A 21,543-nucleotide genomic window follows, 5' to 3' on the forward strand; every position below is an offset into this window, starting at 1 on the left:
GTTTTGAAGCCTTGTCTGTACAACTAGACAGCAACATGTTTTGTCACAAATCATCCTTTTTATATTTCTTCAAAATTACCTAATTGCTGTTGCCTGTATGATAGATTCTGTGGAGAAATAAAGCTTGGGTGAAATTCAGGGCCCACGCAGTGAGCTTCTAAATCCTAAACCTGATATCTGTCTGCCCATTTCCCCTCATAAACTGTTTATTAGCTTTGAATTACTACCAGCCTCTCGTGTGCCATTATCAAACAAAGACAAAAGACAATCCAATTAGTTGGTCTCTCAGAGCCCTAGACTAGATCAGTATATATTCAAACTGGGTAGGACAGACAGAAAAACAAAGAATGGGGGGGGGGGGGAAGAACCTACCCAGCCAAGAAGAGAATTAAGGGATCTTGTAATAATCATAACTTTCTAAACAGCAAACAGGTACACCTTCTTATGGCCCTAATAGATTTGATGATATCATTGTGTCTACCATAATGTGATTTTAAAAATGCCGCAAAGGCCTGATCTTGCTTGAGCCCACAGTGCATCAGGCAGAGATACTCTTGTTCCTTACACATACACCTTTTCAAATGCTCAAACAGGCATGGGGGAATGTGGCCAATTTGGCACTTGACAAAGGTGTATTTGTGGGGGAAACGAGCTGAGCCAAGCAGCTCCCTGTGGTACACAAGGTCAACTTGGCTTGCTACTTGGGCCTTTTTAATTTCCCAGTTGATCCCCAAAGCCAAGCAACGGACCCACTTATAATCAAGTCAAAGGAATATAGCACTGCCTGTATTAAGACATTGTATTTAACACTTACCATATTGAAAGGCAAAATTCTGGGACAGCGGAGTAACTGGCCAGGTAAGAGCCTGTATAGCTGAATGCAAGCAAGGAATAGTCCAAGCTGGCATGACCTAGAATATAAAAGTGTAAGGACTTTAGATCCCAAGATCTTCATTCTACATGGCTCTTGTATTCTATTCTTTTCTACACACTGTAGTGTTCTTTCTTTACTGAATATCCTATTTTCACCAGTTTGAACATCAGACCCAGAAGATGGTTTAACTGACAGGGTGATTATAATACATTTAAAACTTTTATTGTAAGATTAATTGTCTTGTAAGCTGCCCTAAGATCTTTTTGGAGAGGGGCAGACTAGAAATCTAAGGAATAAATAGTGAAGCCTCTCTTTCAGTGGAGGCTTATGATGGCTCTACAGGAAGATGAGAGGAATGTTCATATCCTGAGAAAGAATGGATAAGAAGCAGCAAAGCAATTTTGCAATGCAGGTCCAATGGCTAACAAAATCAGAAGGTTGACTGTTCTTGCCTAGCCTCTTTCTAAGGCAGGAACCTATTAGCTGCACTGGATGAGTTCAAATCCCCTGGTCCGGATGAAATGCACCCGAGAGTACTCAAAGAACTTTCCAGAGAACTTGCACAGCCCTTGTCCATCATCTTCAGAACCTCTTTAAGGACTGGAGATGTCCCGGAGGACTGGAAGAGAGCAAACGTTATTCCAATCTTCAAAAAAGGGAGGAAGGATGACCCGGGAAACTACAGACCAGTGAGTCTGACCTCTGTTGTGGGGAAGATAATGGAGCAGATATTAAAGGGAGCGATCTGCAAACATCTGGAGGACAATTTGGTGATCCAAGGAAGTCAGCATGGATTTGTCTCCAACAGGTCCTGCCAGATCAACCTAGTTTCCTTTTTTGACCAAGTAACAGGTTTGCTGGATCGGGGAAATTCGGTTGATGTCATTTACTTGGATTTTAGTAAAGCTTTTGACAAGGTTCCCCATGATGTTCTGATGGATAAGTTGAAGGACTGCAATCTTGATTTTCAGATAGTCAGGTGGATAGGGCATTGGTTAGAGAACCGCACTCAAAGAGTTGTTGTCAATGGTGTTTCATCAGACTGGAGAGAGGTGAGTAGCGGGGTACCTCAGGGCTTGGTGCTCGGCCCGGTACTTTTTAACATATTTATTACTGATCTAGATGAGGGGGTGGAGGGACTACTCATCAAGTTTGCAGATGACACCAAATTGGGAGGACTGGCAAATACTCCGGAAGATAGAGACAGAGTTCAACGAGATCTGAACACAATGGAAAAATGGGCAAATGAGAACAAGATGCAATTTAATAAAGATAAGTGTAAAGTTCTGCATCTGGGGCAGAAAAATGAAAAGCATGCCTACTGGATGGGGGATACGCTTCTAGGTAGCACTGTGTGTGAACGAGACCTTGGGGTACTTGTGGATTGTAAACTAAACATGAGCAGGCAGTGTGATGCAGCGGTAAAAAAGGCAAATGCCATTTTGGGCTGTATCAACAGAGGCATCACATCAAAATCACAAGATGTCATAGTCCCATTGTATACGGTACTGGTCAGACCACACCTGGAGTACTGTGTGCAGTTCTGGAGGCCTCACTTCAAGAAGGACGTAGATAAAATTGAAAGGGTACGGAGGAGAGCGACGAAGATGATCTGGGGCCAAGGGACCAAGCCCTATGAAGATAGGTTGAGGGACTTGGGAATGTTCAGCCTGGAGAAAAGGAGGTTGAGAGGGGACATGATAGCCCTCTTTAAGTATTTGAAAGGTTGTCACTTGGAGGAGGGCAGGATGCTGTTTCTCTTGTGAAAAATAATTTTCACAGTCAGAGTAGTTCAGCAGTGGAATAGGCTGCCTAAGGAGGTGGTGAGCTCCCCCTCACTGGCAGTCTTCAAGAAAAGGTTGGATACACACTTTTCTTGGATGCTTTAGGATACTTAGGGCTAATCCTGCGTTGAGCAGGGGGTTGGACTAGATGGCCTGTATGGCCCCTTCCAACTCTATGATTCTATGATTAATTTGTACATCTCCAATGGCTTTGTTTAACATTATTTATATTATTTGCTATCATGAATTGATATACCAGCACGATGTAGTGCTAAGAGCAGTGGACTCTAATCAAGGGAACTGGGCTTGTTAGTTCTATCCCTCGCATCTTGTTCTGTGTTTACAGAGTCTCAATACTAGGGCTGTTGTTCCTTTACTCTGTCCCTGTACTCTTACCATGGGTTATTGTTCTCAGCTATCTAACTTGATTTAATTTATGCAAGACTACTGAAGGTCTAGAGCAATTTAGGAATTTGTATACTGATCCTTTACCAGGCTGACCTTGAACATTTTCATATATATCATTTTCACCAAACCCTCTGAAACAACTTTTCACTTCAAGAATTATTATCAGATTAAACATGGCTCAGGAAAGGCAGCTTCAGATTTACCTTTTAATTTAGCCTGTTTTGTTAGTTTTGGAAAGGCGTAGACATAGATTGTAGGTTTCAGTTGCCGGTCAGAATAAGCTATTGTTCCTTGGTTCCCATTCACTGCAAAGGCTCCTACACTTCCATTCTTGCACCGTAAGACTGACCTTTCCTTTGTTTCAATGTTGATAAAAATGATATAATTCCCACAAGGATAACAGATAGTCTTGTTGTTCACAAAGCCAAGTTTCCTGTTGCTGAATCCTTGCACCCACCTTGGGGGGGGGAGAGAAAGTTAGGAGTTTATGTAGGAGTGTATGTATATATATATACATACACACACACATACACATACACACACACACACACACACACACACACACACATATATATATATATTTAATCAGAGGACCTGTTGGTATAAAATAAAAGTTTCCACTGAGAAAGTATGTATATTTGTCCATGCATATATATGAATACACAGATATTGACAAGAGAGTGGGGAGAGTTATTTTTAGAACTATATATGAGCCTCATAGAGCCTCTTGTGGTGCAGAGTGGTAAGGCAGCAGAAATGTTGTCTGAAAGCTCTGCCCATGAGGTTGGGAGTTCAATCCCAGCAGCCGACTCAAGGTCAACTCAGCCTTCCATCCTTCCGAGGTCGGTAAAATGAGTACCCAGCTTGCTGGGGGTAAACAGTAATGACTGGGGAAGGCACTGGCAAACCACCCCATATTGAGTCTGCCATGAAAACGCTAGAGGGCGTCACCCCAAGGGTCAGACATGACCCGGTGCTTGCACAGGGGATATCTTTACCTTTACCTTATGAGCCTCATGGGAGGGCGTTATAGAAATACAATAAATAAATGCATAAATAAATACATATTTGTTGCATTATTATACTTAATAACAATAAGGTATTAATGAAAATAATTAATAATGGTGGAGCAAAGTCCAAAATAGGAGACTTTGTTTTAATCAACTTTGTGTAACATCTATCATTTCGGGAAATATACAAAACATGTTAACCTCTTGAACCTATCAAAAAAGAAGCCATGGTGTATATTACATGTACTCCAGGGCGAGAAAGAGCCGCTCTCATACATTTTTCTTTTCTATTTTTGGCACTCTGAGGGAGCAATCCCTAAATCTATCTGCATCTATAAAGAAAATGTGTTAAAACAGGGGTATTGCTAGTACTTTGCTAGGAGCTCTGCATTGCAAGCAGAAGGTCCCAGATTCAATCCCTGGCAACTCCAATCTCTGCAGTGCCCCAGTGGGTAACTTCAGATTTTAACTGATCAAGGCAGGGGCACAAAGATGTGATCTTATATGGTAATGGGCAGCCAGAAGTGTTATATATATAGGGTTGCCAACCTTCAGGCACCTGGTGATTTCCTGCTATTACAGTTCATCTCCAAACAATCAATATCCATTCTTCAGAAAATAGCTGCTTTGGAAAGTGGACTGTATGGCTTTGTCTGATGCCCCTCCCCCAGCACCACCCTTCTCAGCCTCCACCGCCAAGTCTCCAGGTATTACCCAACCCAGAGATGGCAACCCTATCTATAAGGTGTCTGTGTGTGAGGAGAGGAGAAGCTGGAAGAGAACCAAGTAGGAGATTCAGGAGGGAGCTTTAAGATTAGGAAAAGACGGGCATCCTTTCATAAATATTTGACCCTCCCTTACTACAAAGACACAGGCGCCGTGGCTTCTGGAGGAGCAGCCATGCGGGGGGCGATTTTCGGAAACCGCGAGCAAGAAGCACCCCAGCCACTCCTCCCTCCTTCCCTCTGCACCTGACTTCCAGCTCAGCTCTGTGCATAGGCGACGCCGGACGGCGGGAAGCTTTTGTGGTCTCCATGACCCTTGCTGGAGCATCGGCGCGTCTCCTTGCGGGGACCTGAAATTGTTTACCCGCGTCTCTTAGCAACGCTCCGTCATTCTTCCGTTGGCTAAACGGACTTCCCCTTCTCTTTTCTGCCCAATCGCTTCCACGAACGTTCTTTAGTTGCGTGCCATGGATTGGCTGTTGGCTCGAGCGGGGCGGGGACAAAGAAGGGTTTAAGAAGCAATTGGGTTTGAGAAGCAATTGGGGACCTAAATTAATTCGTATATAAAGGTTTAATCGCTGTTCCCGTTCAGTTTCCTTGTCGAATGAAAGCAAGGCATGCACATCTGCAACCATTCCTACCGGGAGATCTGAACTACTGCTTAACTAGCAGTGGAATCCTAAACAGAGTTACCAACTTCTAACCCTGCTGACTTCCATGCTTAGAATACTGCTTAGAAGTAAAGAAAGACTTACTTTAAAAAGAAAAGAAAAATCAACCCCGGGCTATTAAGTATTTATTTTCTTTATATTTAATATCCGCTTTCTCACTCACAACCCTAGCTGTGTGAGCAGGGTACGCAAGACAATTTTAATGCTTTTATTTATTTATTTATTTATTTATGCTATTTATAGTAAGCCCTTATCTCAGTGTCTCAAGATGGATTACACATACTGAGCCATTACATTTACATACCAAAAGGGGTCATTCAATAACTGATGCGTTAGGATTTTAGAAGTCCGGAATCATCGGAGGAAATTGAAGTCCAGCATAAGTTTCCACAAGTTTGTTTGGTGTTTATTTGGAGTGCAGACGGGAACCTTAAAATGCTATCCTAAATGAAGTTACTGCCTTCTAAGTACATTAATGACAAATGGCTCAAAAGGGTATAATTCTGTTTTGGATCGCCCTGGTTTACAGTTTACACATGGAGCCTTTTTTTAGTATTAGTTTGCAAGAGCCTTGACTTTCCACTTAAGCTTAAGGCTTTAAAACACACACACACACAAATACCCCCTCCCCTGAATCTAATTTTACCTCACATTCACAATTACATACAATAAAATCTAAATAACCTATACAGCAAAATACCAAACTGAAAGATGGTGGCATGTAACCTGCCTCTTGAACCGTATTAGTTTTATCCATTATAGTATTTCCTTCCTTCCTTGTGAAATTAGATATCTGCAGCATGCAGACAGAGCTTTGTATTTTCTTTCTCCTTTGACCATAGCTCAAGCCAGGTATTCAGAGGCTTGTGTCCTTTGTCACCGAGAGGATTTGTTAGGCAACTTAGGGGTATCAAATGCATTTGATCCATTATTGGATTGTTACTTGGTCATGCCAGGTCATGTGCCATAAAATGTAATGCCAGATACCAGAGCTATAAGGTATCTGACATGAATGTACCAATTACCTAATTTTTGATGGGGTATAATTCCATACAGTTTGCCTTCTAATCAGGGTCTAATGTGATATAGTCTACCTCTAAGCAGCATAATGCCATACACTCCACCTTCTAAGGAGCCATTTTCTCTAGGGGAACTGATCTATGTTGTCCGGAGATGAGTGCATTTCCAAGGGATCCCCAGCTCCCACCTGGAGACTGGCATCCCTAAAACAACCCAAAAGGTGCAGTTTCAAAAATGCTGAAAACCAGGACATTCATGCTGCCCATTACAATGATCCAAAAGCATGCTTGATTGTGTTATTTATTTATTATATTTATATACCGCTGAAGGATCAGTGTGGTTCACATGAAACAGAAACAATGCAGAGTTTAACAATAATAAAGGGATAACAACAACCTAGAACAGTAGAAAAATATGGAATATAGAAAAACTTCTTCTGCTCTTGATATATTTTAACATTTAGGAGAGTTAAGGGAAGATTCAAAGAGTGGAACAAAAAGTATAAATTGACCTGGAAGAACCATTTACAAAGAGCCAGTGTCATTTTGGGTAGTAGGGAGGGGGTAGAAAGTATGTTATTAGCTGTCTCATCATATTGGTTGCATAGATTTAGAGTTATGATAGATTTATGATAGATTTAGAGTTATGCCAAGCCCCCAGGTGCAGCCTGGAGATCTCCTGGTATTACAACTGGTCTACAGACTACAAAGATCATGTCTTATGGAGAAAATGGTGAAAAGGGTGGATTCTATGTCATTTTTAAGGTTGCCAGCTTCAGGATGGTAAATGCCAAGAGATTTAATGGTGGAACCTGGGTAGGGTGGAACCTCAACACTTTATAATGCCACAGTCCACCCTCTAAAGCTGCCATTTCCCCCCATGTGAACTGATCTCTGTAACCTGGAAATAAATTGTAATTCCAGATCTCCAGGTACCAACTGGAAGTTGGCAGCACCAGTTCTCTCTCCTTCCCAAATTATTCCTTCCCCAGGCTCCACCTTCAAATCTTCAGGACTTTCCCAACCCAAAGCTGGCAACCCTATTTCACACAGTTTAATCTGTTCTCTGTGAGAATACTGGACTGTAAATATAAATACATCTGCCCAGTTCTCTTCAGAGGCCTTCATGTTCCTGTCATCTGAAACTAGACAGGTGGCAGTCAAAGTGGCAGTGTTGTAGCACCAAAACTATGAAACTCCCTCCCCAGGGAGATGCATCTGTCTCCCTCTATTATGGTCTTCTACTGGAAGATGAAGGATTTTTTGTTTTGTTAGGTATATCTGCAATCATTTTATTAGCCTACCTCCCTGTTTTAGGTGCTATGTGTACCATTTTTTTTTATTGAATTACTGAACATATACTTTATTCTAATTTCTTAAAAATGTTTTCATGCTTTTTTGTTTACTGCCTTGGGGATTCTATTTGGGTGGAAAGGCAACATAGAAATATTTTAAAGAACAAATAATTAATATAGCAAATAACCACATAACTATTAGGTGGCTTCTGGTTTGTTTTTGAACAGCACTTTCAATCATGCACAGTCTAAGACTACAGGGTTACAGCCCAATTCTACCCAGGATAATGTTCTACTGAGTCCCAGGTAGATTTGCTAGGTCCCCCCCCCCTCTCACCAGGCTACTGCGAGGGGTGGAGGGGTAGGGTTAGCAGACGCGGGTTGGGAAACTCCTGTGAATTTGGGGATGAAGTCTGGAGCTGAGCTGTACATCCAGGGGATCCCCAGGTCCTATCAGAGCTCCACCCCCCACCCCGTAGGATTTGGGGTGCTACTTCTGCCCCCTTGGCCACCCCGCATGCGCCGCTTTCTCTTTCTTTGAGAGGCGCCTCATAGCGGAGGGGGAGGGTGCGCCTCGCCACGAGAACCGAGGGGGAGGAGCCACGTTCGCGCTGTCTCTCGGCGCCTGGGATCAGGCAGGCAGCGGCTTCTTGGAGCGGAGTCCCCTAGTAGCTGGACGTGTCCTGAGTCGCCGGCAGGCGCGATGGCTGGGGAGGGTGTCAGGAGCTTAGGCAAAGGTGAGAAAGTGTCGAGGGAGGGGTGCTTGCGCCTCCCCCTCGGGGGCCGTGCGTGCGTGGGCCTCTGCCTCGTCGGGTTGGGAGGAAGCGTTTGCCCTTGAGTGGCAGTTGCTTGCTTTTCTTGATTATGTCGCATTCATGCTTTTTGGTCGGTTTTTGGAATTTAGCCGGACACCTTTGTGCCTGTTTGTTGGTGGGAGTCGTTTACTCGTGTAACTATCACAGTTTTGACTTTTAAATAAAATCCTACCCCCTCTCCAAGGAGCTCAGGATCCCCCCAACTCTTATGAGATAGATAGCCCTATGAGATAGATAGATTAGGCTAAGGGAAAGTGAACAGTTCACGGAAGATCGCCCATAGAGTGGGGATTTAGATTTGGGCCTCCCCTAATTCTTGTTTGCTAATGTACTAGTGCACCCTACTGGGTTTCTGGTGTCTAATTTCCGGAATCGGCACCCATGAAAAATTGCGATGGCTAGGTCTCCGGCTAGGCCGATTACTTGCTTTGAGCATCCCCATGTTATATGTTCATGAATGCATAGAACAGGGGTAGTCAAACTGCGGCCCTCCAGATGTCCATGGACTACAATTCCCAGGAGCCCCTGCCAGCAAATGCATTTGCTGGCAGGGGCTCCTGGGAATTGTAGTCCATGGACATCTGGAGGGCCGCAGTTTGACTACCCCTGGCATAGAACAACAAAGGGAGCATAAATTCCAGGCATAAAATCAACACTGACCTTAAGGCCCTCTGTTGCCTAACATGCATCATTTTCTCTTGATCCCAATAAGTCTCGACTTCCTGTGACCCCAAAAGTTTCAGTGACAAGAATGTGTAAACTTATATTTTTCATATACAGCTTATTCTGCAGCCTTGAAACTTCATCATGTTCTAGGCAACTCTTCTTCATAAATGCTGTGGTTCAGCAAGTTGCCTTGCTGGAGCAGGAATGTACACTTTGGTGTGAAACAAGCACCTTGCATAAGGTCTGTTTGCATTACAAATTGTAGATGCAGCAGGCTTCATGTTTTTTGTCAGTCATTACAAGGGAGAGGTCAACATGAGAAAGGGGCTATTTAAAAATTTTACAATGAAAGTGGCTTTCCCTTAAACAGATTTAACCTCAGGAGGGAACACCTACAGTGCTTCTTCTTTTCTGGGGGCAGATATAATTTTAGTCCTTTAAATTTCATCATCAGTTGATTTTTAAAAGCAAAACAAACAAAAAAATCAGGGGTCCTGAACATATTTTGGGTGTAGCTCTAATCTCACCCTGCTTGTGTGGTGTACTGTTGTGTCTCATGTGGGAATATATTTAAAGTGACAACCTGGCTTCGGGGGGAGTCTTAGTCCACAAGCACTTTAAGAATATCACCATGTTGCCTGTTCCTGGTCTGCAGACTTGTGTGAGTGGAGGTGTAAGGGCTCTCTCCCATAATTGTAAACCAGCTGGGAAGTGACATGGGAAGCCCCTCTATCCCAAAATATAGTTTCTTCTCACCCTCCCTTATTTGAAACGGAGACCAAAACATAGCTTTGTTCTTGAGTTTGTCCTTTGGTTCAAACAAGAATCTTAAAATGCATGAGTTTAAACTTTAATCTAGATTGCCTTCCCAGGAAGGAATGTAATTAAACTTGGATCCTAGTGCAGATGTAGAATCTTGTATCACTGATATTATTGTTTTCACTGAAATTTTCACAAAGCTCAAAATAATGCATCACACTGGAAAATTCTGGTAGAGAACTCTTCATCACAGTTCCAATGAATTCATAAGAATTACTTTGAAGTAAGTAGCTTAGAATGTCAATATTATGCTTTAGCCTTTCCTTTTCTAAGATATATAAGTTAGGGCGTACCTTATCAGCAGGAATTGCAGGGCTATGACTAAGCAATATGAAATAGAAGAAGAAGTAGAAGAGTTGGTTCTTATATGCCGCTTTTCCCTACCCGAAGGAGTCTCAAAGCGGCTTACAGTTGCCTTCCCATTCCTCTCCCTCTCCTCTAGAAACAAGAACAACTGTTCTGAGAAGTCTTCCCATTTTCTCAGCTACCCACTCTAGGTCATCTTTTGGATGCAGTGAAAAGTTGTGATTCTTGCTGGTTCTGACCAGAATGATTTAGTCCTGCTTGTCTTCCAGGAAGTGTTGCGCCTGGGCCTGTGCCAGAGGGAATGATCCGCCTCTACAGTATGCGTTATTGTCCCTTTGCACAGAGAACACTGCTAGTTCTGAAGACCAAAGGAATTGAGTAAGATCATAAACCATTCTAATTTCAGTAATGTCCTGTGCTATGACAATGTGTACCAAACTTTTTTGTTATAAAACTGGTAGATGATCACCTTATGGAAATAGTCTTCAAGCTGATACCGTACATATCTATTCTTAAGGTTACTGTCCATTTGACATTCTTCCAGCTTTGCTAGTGTAACAGAATTGAGTGGCACCATTACATAGTCCTTGGTATTTCTGTAATTATGTTTCAGATGTCCAAAGTACTTCATGTATATTATCTAGTCAATCGAGCAACAGCTCTGAAAGAAAGACCATTATGATTATCCTCATATAACAGAATCAAAGCTTGCCCAAAGTTGGTACCTGTGTGAGTTTGTAACTGAAGTGAAATTTTAGTCAGGAATATACCGTTCTTCCAAATCTAATAGAATTCCAACAAATAACCACCTTTTAATTCAATTAGTTTCACCAGTAAAATCAGAGTCCAGTGGCACCTTTAAGACCAACAAAGATTTATTAAAGGCGTGAGTTTTCGAGTGCAAGCACTCCTGAGGAACAGTGCTTGCCCTTGAAATCTCACACCTTGAATAAATCCTTGTTGGTCTTACAGGTGCTACTGGACTCTGATTTTATTGTGCTACTGCAGATCAACACAACTAGTTTCACCAATGTTTTAATCTAGTTTCACCAATGTTTGTGTCAAATGGAGACTTGGTAGGGTGTTGAAGTTATTTTTATTTCTTATGTTGCTTGGTGCAGTGGTCCCCAACCTTTATTAGGCTGGGGACCGGCAGGGCATCGGGCCGCGCCCGCGGGGACAGCGCCCGCGGGGACCGCGCCCGCGGGGACCGCGCCCGCGCGGGCCACGCCCACGCTTCTGGCCGCGCCTGCGAGCTGCGCCCGCAGATCGGGCCACGCCCGGAAGCCACGCCCGCTGATCGGGCCGCGCCCGCGAGCTGCGCCCGCAGATCGGGCCGCGCGGGCGCAGCCCGGCCCTGATTCCCTCTTCCCGCCCTCCCGCAGTAAGTAGCTTCCCGGGCCGCAAGCTGCGGGGGGGGGCGGGGAGAGGGAGCTGCAGTCCGGCGCCATGGCCTTTGCGGCCCGGCGCCGGGCCGCGGCCCGCAGGTTGGGGACCACTGGCTTGGTGGTATATAGAGCACAAAGTTGAAATTAGGGTTTAGACACCCTCAATTTCCTAGGATATGGATTGGATTTCTATAACTGCTCAGTCTTCTTGAGATGGCTGATGGGTATCATTAAAACATGGGCTACTTTATGGTTGGTTTAACTACCAGTGACAATAATAATATTTCTTTGTTTCATGTAATATCTTTTAGCCATGAAATTATTAATATCAACATACATAACAAACCTGATTGGTTTTTTGAAAAAAACCCACTTGGACTAGTTCCTGTATTGGAGACAAGCAAAGGTCAGCTGATCTATGAATCTCCAATCACTTGTGAATATCTGGATGAAGCATATCCAGGGAAGAAGTTGTACCCTGAGGATCCCTATGAGAAAGCTTGCCAGAAGATGCTGTTGGAATTCTTCTCCAAGGTGTGTGCTGACGAGGACACATGAAGATTTGCTTGTTTCAAAATCTTCTTCAAAAAACCAAATACCTTACCTGAAAAAGTAAATCACTTTTGGGGTTACTTGAAGGCTGAAGAATATTTCAGGGGTTACTCCACCATCAAAAAGTTTGAGAAGGCTGTTCTAACCAAACGTAACATGTGTGCTGGTGCTAGTAGTAGATGGCCAGTTGAGGGATAGACATGAATAGATGCCCTTGCCCTGTGATTTTGTACAAACTGTAAAACTTTACCAGGCTACGTAAGGACTGCCTTGCCCAGGATGCCCTTTGTCATAGGGTCTTAAAGGCTGATGAAATTGTGGGGTGGCGAGGCATGAAGGAAAATGAAGTTCTGTCTGGCCGACCAATACTAGCCTGGTTTCAGCAGCAGCCGCAGCACATTATGTAAGAACAAAGGGAGGAAGGGGCATTATTTTCCAGTGGGGATAGACAATACATGCCATGTAGAAGGTCAGAGTTGTTATGCTTACCTTACCTTCATCCTGAGTGGAGGCAGGGCAAATAGTCCCATTGCAAAGAACCAGCGGTAGTTGCTCTGCTATTCTATGTTACCCTATGTTATCATGTGGTTTCTCCAAGAAACAATATTCTAAAAGGACATTTTAAAATTATAGAAAGAAAATAATGGTCTTAAAATGCCCAAAGGGAATGCATAGTGTATCTCTTTGACTCTTTCCACACTGGCAGTGCCACTCTGGGCTACCGCTGGTTCTTTGAAATGGGGCAATTTGCCCTGCCTCTTCCCTCGTCTGCTGGGCCTGTTTCCCCTGGAATACTGCAGCTAGGGCAGAGTGGTTCTGCCACGCTTTGCAGTGGTGGGAGGGGCTGGGGTTAATTTCACAATAGTGGGATTGCATTATAATGCAATCTCACCTTTGTGAAAATAATTTTAAACATGCCCCAGTTGGCTCTGCACCAGAGCACCAACTGAGGCATTTTTTGTCCCTTCCGGTGTGCCATAGGCCCTGAGATAGTCCCCGCTGTTGCCTGGAGTGAAAAAAATGCGGAATATCTGTGTTTCTGTGCCACAGGGCAACAAAGGTGGTGATTCGGACCAGGGCCGGGCTGGTGCCACCGTCATCTGGAAGTGGGGATTAGCCCCATTACCAGATGAGCACCAGCCTGGCCTTTAGTCATCATGTGGAAAGGGTATCTGAATTACAACTAAATAGAAATTGGATACCGCAATTCATTCTTTTTCTTTTATGAACTTCTGAGGCACCTTAGATAGGTTATGGCTGGAGATAGTAGTCCTATGTTAATAGACAGGGAATGCATATGGGTATATATAGGAAATAAATGGCAAGGATCTCCTTGTTTGCTAGGATGAGAGACAGTAGGAATGCATGGTAAGTATAATGTACTCCATTAGCTTAAGTTAGTAGTTGGCCACCTTGTATAATATGTGTTTTAATGCAAGTATGTCTGTTGGGGACAGATGTACTACTGACTGTTGTACTGTCATGTAAGGCAGTGGTCCCCAACCTTTATTAGGCTGGGGACCGGCAGGGCATCGGGCCGCGCCCGCGAGCCGCGCCCGCTGATCGGGCCGCGCCCGCGATCCGCGACCCGCGGATCGGGCCGCGCCCGCGGATCGGGCCGCGCGGGCACGGCCTGCACGGGCGCGGCCCGGCCCTGATTCCCTCTCCCCGCCCTCCCGCAGTAAGTAGCTTCCCGGGCCGCAAGCTTGCGGCCTGGGAAGTTTTTTACGGCGGGGAGAGGGAGCCGCGGCCCGGTGCCATGGCCTTTGCGGCCCGGCGCCGGGCCGCGGCCCGCAGGTTGGGGACCACTGATGTAAGGGAAGCATTCTTTCAAAATGGATACATGGAAACAAAAGGTATCATTGGTTCTGCCAAAGCAACTCATTAACCACCAAGTATAAAAATAAATAAATAAATCACAGATGTATTTTGAGATAGCCATTTTCTTTTGGTTACAGCCCTCTGACTGACTAAGAAGTTCATTTATTCTAGGTTTCCCAATTAAAGATGACTCATATTTTATCTATTAAGACTTTATTTAAAATCAATCTAATCATTTTTGTAATGAGTGAATATATACTAATCTCAATGCTACCAAGTATGCTTTCTTATTTAAATGAAACCAGAAACAAAAATATATAAATAGCACCCTTCTCATTTCCAAAGGTTAAACGATAATAATAAATTTGTATTTATATCCCACCCTTCCAGCACTCAGGGCTTTTAACAACATTAAAACAGGTATAAAACAGGTATATTACCCGCCACGAGCCGCAAGGGAGTGGCGGGCTATAAATCTAATAATAATAATAATAAAAATTAAAATGTTTAAAGCATTACACTTTATAATTCCTATAATTTATGGTCCTGATTAAAATCCCAAACAGGGAAGGTTATGGCCAGAGCTGGTCTTCAGCATTCCTTCTCCGTCCTTCCCTGGTGGTGAGGCCAGCCTTTTATGGTAGATGTTATTTTTGACCTTGACCATTAGCCTAGTGGAATAGTTCCATTTTGCAGACCCTGTGGATTTAGGTCCGGCAAGGCACCAATCTCTTCAGGGAGCTCATTCCACCAGGTCAAGGCCAGCTTCACCTTTTGGGCTGGGGACCCTGAGCAGATGTTTTTCTGAGAATCTCAGAACTCTTGTGGGAATATAAAGGATAAAATATAGTATTTGAGATCCTTATCAAAACTCAGAAAGATTACATAGTCTTATACAGCCCACATCTGAGAGATTCAAGGGAATTTTAGGTTATGGCTTTTTGTTCGTTCATTCATTCATTCATTCATTCATTCATTCATTCATTCATTCATTCATTCATTCATTCATTCATTCACATTTATATACCACCCTCCCCGAAGGTTCAGGGCAGGTTACATAGAACTGAAAAACTATACAGGAAACATTACATATAACCTATATACGCCCAGTTACGTGAAATCCACATGACCATATCAAAACCTTCCAGTTTGCCATTTTGAGTTGAGCACTTTTGTGAGCTTAGAAGAAATTACCCATAGCAATATAAATAAAAATAAATATGGGAAGTTCAACTTTTATTATATCTACTTGTTTGGAGATTTTCTGGGCATCTCTTCCCCCAAGGATGGAATAGTGACCAGTGCATAACTGAGAAAGTAAAACTTACACATGTTTTGCAAATTTGAAAACTAAGGCAAAATGGTCAGACCTTTGTTTATTCGGTTTAACAGTCAAAGGGATGGGCAGTCTGGAATTCAGAGTGCTTCTCCAGCAGGCAACTCTAAGGAGTAACTATCACCTCTTTGACAGGGTTTTATAAGAAGTAGCAGTTGTCTACATGGATGGCTACAGGGCGACTATTATTTCTCAGCTTCTGTGTAGTCCTTCAGTGAAAATGGTGAACATTTCTATGCCTGAGTAACAGTACAATCCCAAATTTTTCTTAGATACCCCCCATGAGCAGAAATTACTTTTTGGCCATCAGAAATGGAGAAGATGTATCTGCACTGAAAGAGAAATTTATTGAAAAGCTTCTCAAACTTGAGGAGGTAAGAAATGGAATCCCTAATAGCTCCCAGGGAAATGATAAAGTATTCTTTCATGAGGTAGAGAGGACCCCCCCCCCCATTTGTGATTATATCAATGACTCCTTGGCTTGCATAAAAGGTCTTGGGTTCAATCCCAAGTTAAAAGGGTTGGGCAGCAAGTGATGTGAAAGACCTCTGCCTAGAAAGCCTCTGCCAATCAGAGGAAATGATGTGCTCCTTGATAGAGTAGGGGCAGTTTCATGTGTCCAAGCTTACAGCCCATAAAAGCAAAGCCAGTACAAACAAATCTAGACTTGCTTATAAGGGAAGGATCATCCACCTTTGGCTGCACTTCCATCAATTTTAGAGCAATGCAAGTCTTATATTCTCATCCCAAGTACCTTAGGCTGCACATTGTTGGCCACATCCCATAACTGGCGCTGAGTCACTTGTGTCTTATTTGCTGTTGTCCACTAGAGGGAGGCATGTTCACACTTCTGTAGTTCTGACTGTTAAGACACTGGGGAGTCTTATTTTTTTTCTCTTAAAACTTAGGTTTGTCCATGATAATATGGTCCTAGGTGAGGATAAAGATATTCCAGGGTTCAGTACCGGTTCATACATGTTTGAGACTGAAGGAAGGATGGGCTTGAGAATAGTTATCTGCCCTGATGGTGTGTTTTAAATTCATAGATGTGACGTTTTTACAGGGGAGAAAGAAGCACAGAACAGAAAACAATTTTTTAAAAACCTTTATGGAATAGCAGGGCAGTGAAGCATACAGTGCAGCTGGGGAGGAAGGGGCTGAGACAGTATCTGGTTCTGGATATTAGATGGAAGTAGATAGAGTGGCATTTTTCCATGTTGGCCTTGATATCAGAAATTAAAATTAACATGCTGGGGGGTGTATGGAAGCAGCAGTGTCATGTGAGCATCATTGATGTCTGGTTATCCCCACTGGATATGCAATCTGCTGAATACCAGCATAGCTTGAAAGCATCACACAGGTCTACAGAGGTGCTTGATGCTGTATTTAAAAGTGCCCTAATGCATCCTGTTGCTTTCTTTGTATGGTCTAGTAATCAGTTTCTGCAGGCTTTTGTAAGTGTGCTTCTGTTAATCTTATTTTTTGATGTCTGATGTCTTTATCCCTTTAGATTCTAGCCAACCGCAAGACAAAGTTCTTTGGTGGAAACTCTGTCTCCATGATTGACTATTTTATGTGGCCTTGGTTTGAGCGTCTGGAGGGTTTCCAGTTAAATGAGTAAGTCTTTGGGATTTCTTGCAGCACTCAGATATTTGGGGAACGTTTACCAATTAGTTCCTGAAAATTACTTCCAGTTAACTGTGGGACTTACTGGCAGGAGTGGTTTACCTCTGCTTGTCTTGCCTTTACTTGTAATCTTTAAATTAGGGGACTGAATGCATGTAGGAGATTAAGCAGTTGTCTTTCCAGTTGTTTTAATATCTCTCCAGGAAAGGAACAATTAGGATATTAGACAGATGGATACCCCTAAAGGGTAGGGGGAGTAATTTCTCTTGAATTTACCAGCAAATTATTTAATTCAGGGGATAAAAATTGGATTCTCAGGTATTACAGGTATTAAAATAGCATGGTTTGAAAGGTACCTTTACGCCTTGTAACTGCTATTATGAATAGGACACACTTTTCTTACCTTGGGCACTGAATAAGTATATCATACATATGATGCTGTTTACGTTACATTGCCTTTTCTCCACACAGACATTGTACTTATATGCCTGAAGTAGACTGTAAATCCAGCTTATTCATTTAGGACCAACAATTCACTTGCTGGAATTACATACTTGTAGAACCAGCTCCCCTCTAGTGGACTTTCCCCACAGCTAAGCAGATGGCAGCTATGGTGAATTTTAGATCCCAGGCTAGAGATAGGTCTGTAAATGGCTACTATCCATGATAGCTAAATAGAACCTCCTTGGTCAGTCAGATGTGTTTCTAAGTACACTGTAGATAAGCAGGAGATAATCTTCTGGAATAACCTTAATGTTTTCAAATTATCATTTTACATAAGGAGACAAAAAACATTTCCTTTCCTCCTCTTCTGCTGGGCCTGCTTCCCTTTTCTTGTTTCATCTCTACTTTGCTTCTGCCATCTATCATGTTTTGGATGGGTTTTTTCCTTGTTTTCTGGTTCAGTCTTCCTTATACACTCACTTGTCTGTGTTCTTAATCTGCCCTTCTCCTCACAACCTTCTGCTATTTACCTTTAAAGCCCTGCTCAGCATGGCAAAGGAGGAGGTGGGAAAGCAGGCCTGTGGTGGAGATAAGCCTCTCTGTCACAAGCTTGAGGTGGCCATTTTTCTTCATGTGTTGCTAATTTAGTATCTTCTTGCAGGGGTGGCCAAACTGTGGCTCTCCAGATGTCCAAGAACTACAATCCCCATGAGCCCCTGCCCGGATGTGCTGGCAGGGGATCATGGGAATTGTAGTCCATGGATATCTGGGTAGCCATAGTTTGGCTATCCCTGCAAGAAGATACTAAATAGCAACACATGAAGAAAAAGTTTGCCCGGGGTTTTCAGGTTTTTGGTCTTCATAGTGCGGCAACCCATTCCTATTAGTATGGTATAGATATCAAATTAGGGAAGGAAATGGCAAACCACCCTGTATTGAGTCTGCCATGAAAACACTAGAGGGCGTCACCCCAAGGGTCAGACATGACTCGGTGCTTGCATAGGGGATACCTTTACCTATACCTTTAGATAACAAATAATGTATATAATTTAGGCTTTTGACCTCTAGTGCTAGAGAAGAGTCTTGCGAGTCCCTTGGATTGCAAGGCAAACAAACTGGTCAGTCCTAGAGGAGATCAGCCCTGACTGCTCCTTAGAAGGCCAGATCCTGAAGATGAAACTGAAATACTATGGCCACCTCATGAGAATGAAGGACTCCCTGGAGAAGAGCCTAATGCTGGGAGCGATCGAGGGCAAAAGAAGAAGGGGACGACAGAGAATGAGGTGGCTGGATGGAGTCACTGAAGCAGTTGGTGCAAACTTAAATGGACTCTGGGGAATGGTGGAGGACAGGAAGGAGAATCATTGTCCATGGGGTCGCGATGGGCCGGACCTAACAACAAAAGTTTGGGTGTTAGGTGGGTTCGCACCTAACAACAACAAAATGTGTATAAACCTGGGGAAGATGAATGGTAGTCTGATCCAGCAAGGTAGTTCTTGAGCCAATGTGGGAAGCCAATCATTTCAGCTTGCACAGCCTTGTGCTGGTCTCTGGTAGTGATGTAGGCTGTGGAAACCCTGTGATATGAACAGCTGCAGTTAGAAGTTAGAGACAGGAGAAAGACTGACAGAGGGTGTTTCCCATGGGAAGCAGGAAGTACATAATTTGATCCTGCCTCCCTGAAAGAGAGGTGGGAAACACCCACCAGGATGTCCTCCTGACCTCTGGGAGAAGTGACAATCTGACCTCTTAATGGCAATTCTCAATCGCTGCTTTAGGGTACACTGCACATTGGGTGGGGGGAGATGTAGGACATTTGAGTGTTGTGAGTTCCACAGTATTTCTGTTTCTCCATAGCTGTCTAAACCAAACCCCAGCAATAAAGCACTGGATGGAATCCATGCAGCTGGATCCTGCTGTTAAAGCAACGATAACAGACACGCAGACGTTCAAAGGATTTTTGGAGCTGTATGCGAAGAACAGCCATGAGGCCTCTGATTATGGGCTCTGAGTTGGTGGAAGCTGTCGGCGGATGGCAATGTGTATTACATGCTAATTGCTCAAGGGTACAAGATTAGGGCCTGAACTAGATTGTGAAATTTATAAGATGACTCTGTACTTGTACAATAGGGATACATGGCTGTACTGAAATGACTGGCCCACCTGCACAAAGCCCTTTTTATCAAAAGAAAGATATGGGTATGGGGAAGATTTGGGGAGTTGGTTGTTTCTGAGTGCCATATAATTAGTTGCTCTTTGTTTCCTTTTGTCTTTTTCAGTTTAGGATAGTCTTTGAACTGTACTTAAGAGAAATAAACAGACTTCAAATGCAGAAACTTCCTGTTTCCTTTTCTGCATAGCAGTAACAGCAGAGTTACCCAAGCGGGAATGTATGCAAACAAGCTTAGCCTGTTTGTACTGAAGAGTTACAAATGCTGTTGAGTAACCATTCAGTTTGCCTTTTCAAACTGAGAAGGAAACCTACTGGACTGCAGACAAAGACTCACCTCTGTCACTTTACATCACCTTATTCTGGTTACTTAAAATAGCAAAACTAAGAGTTGCTATTTGAAAAGGAAACTTGTAATTGTTTTACATCATGCTGGGAAATAATTCAAACCTGATTTTTTGCAAATTACTTTTCAGTCTGGTTCAACTCTAGACTATCAGAGCTGGATGTATATCTGGTAGTCATAGATATACTCGGTACCCCATTTACAATTTTGACACTTGCACTTACAACCACTATATTTCTACATAACATAGCTGGATTCCATTGGTAGGCTTTAGATGCAGGCACACCTTTTTAAGGTGTGTCTTTTGAGCTACTATTGAAAAGGCTGATGCATATTCCTTGGGGATGGTATCAAATGAAACAGCACTTGGGAATCCACAACTATACATACCTATGAGAACACTACTCCATTTTATTTAGTATCCACAAGCTGAAGTCTTTGAGGTCAAATGTGAATTGTAAGCTGTTTTCATTATGCTCCTAAAACACTTTGCTAGCTCTTCAGTGTAGGTGCTTTGGCAACAGCAATTAACAAGATAGTATTTTGTAATTTACTCCTAAATATCAGCTATCATTCTGTTTCAATTTCAGCAGGATGCAGGGCCTCCAAGAGAAGAGGGAACCAAATGGGGAATGAAGCTTATTCTTCTGCGTCATTGTCTCCAGCTGGATTAGTGTGGAAAATGTACAATAGGCTTAAACTTAAAACCACTTTTGTATGTTCTGGTCAAAATAAGGGCTAGTTACAAAATCATTAATATGTTTTTAATCTCATAATTTGACTGCCACTAGTAGCGAATAACAGATGAAGCATAAGTTAGGCAGTATTGTAGATCAGTGCACACAAAACACCTACCTGGAGGCTGGTGAACAGGGGAATGGCAATGTCACTTGGCCCAGAGGCCTATATCTTTTCTTCAGCTTGACAGCTACTGTACAGAATGACTTTAGATTTAATGTCCAGATAACAGTTGTTTGTATACTCCAGATGTAAGATCTGGTGCAGACATAAGACCTAGCTCCAGGCAGTTTAGTTTGTAAATCAGCAGCCTACCTCAGGAACACATTCTTGCCTGTCATGAATTTTCCTTTCCTTTGTCAGCCAAAGTAAATTCAGGTTCAACCAAACTTTGCGAATGCTCTCCAGACCCTGTTCTATGTGGAAATCCTGATTCGTGTTGGCATTACTTTTTAACTACTATACTTGACAGCTGTGTTCACGTCTAGTTCCCTGTCCAGCTTCGGCTTTAGCTGCACGTACACCCTCAGTAGGAGCAGCAGATGTCCCCCTGCTTAATACAATGCTGAGTAATGACAGGATAACAAAAACAAAGTTCTTCTGGAATTTAATACTCTCAAGCATATCCAGAGGAGGGCAACAGAGATGGTGAGGGGTTTGGAGACCAAGACCTATGAGGAAAGGTTGAGGGAGCTTGGTCTGTTTAGCCTGGAGAGGAGATTGCTGCCAT

General features: G+C 43.1%; 2 protein-coding genes across 3 annotated transcripts in view; one reads left to right on the plus strand and one right to left on the minus strand.

The window, feature by feature from the left end:
* CFAP43 (cilia and flagella associated protein 43) overlaps positions 1–5,192 on the minus strand; it is a 65,448-nt gene extending 60,256 nt beyond the window's left edge. For both annotated transcript variants that reach the window (XM_077349646.1, XM_077349645.1), the window contains exons 1-3: positions 5,048–5,192; positions 3,270–3,523; positions 815–911 (exon numbers count right to left, since the gene is read on the minus strand). In XM_077349646.1, the coding sequence (XP_077205761.1) occupies positions 815–911; positions 3,270–3,523; positions 5,048–5,112 (416 nt within the window). In that variant the 5' untranslated portion in view covers positions 5,113–5,192. The remainder of the gene's footprint in view (positions 1–814; positions 912–3,269; positions 3,524–5,047) is intronic.
* A 3,163-nt stretch (positions 5,193–8,355) lies between these two features.
* On the plus strand, positions 8,356–19,895 carry LOC143843497 (glutathione S-transferase omega-1-like). Its single transcript, XM_077349657.1, has 6 exons — positions 8,356–8,523; positions 10,662–10,770; positions 12,092–12,314; positions 15,762–15,863; positions 17,000–17,106; positions 19,417–19,895. The coding sequence occupies exons 1-6, from the start codon at positions 8,490–8,492 to the stop codon at positions 19,568–19,570; spliced, it is 729 nt and encodes a 242-aa protein (XP_077205772.1). The 5' UTR covers positions 8,356–8,489; the 3' UTR covers positions 19,571–19,895.
* Positions 19,896–21,543: the final 1,648 nt, after the last annotated feature.

The sequence above is a fragment of the Paroedura picta genome, chromosome 8 (genome assembly GCF_049243985.1).
Source record: "Paroedura picta isolate Pp20150507F chromosome 8, Ppicta_v3.0, whole genome shotgun sequence".
NCBI lineage: Eukaryota > Metazoa > Chordata > Lepidosauria > Squamata > Gekkonidae > Paroedura > Paroedura picta.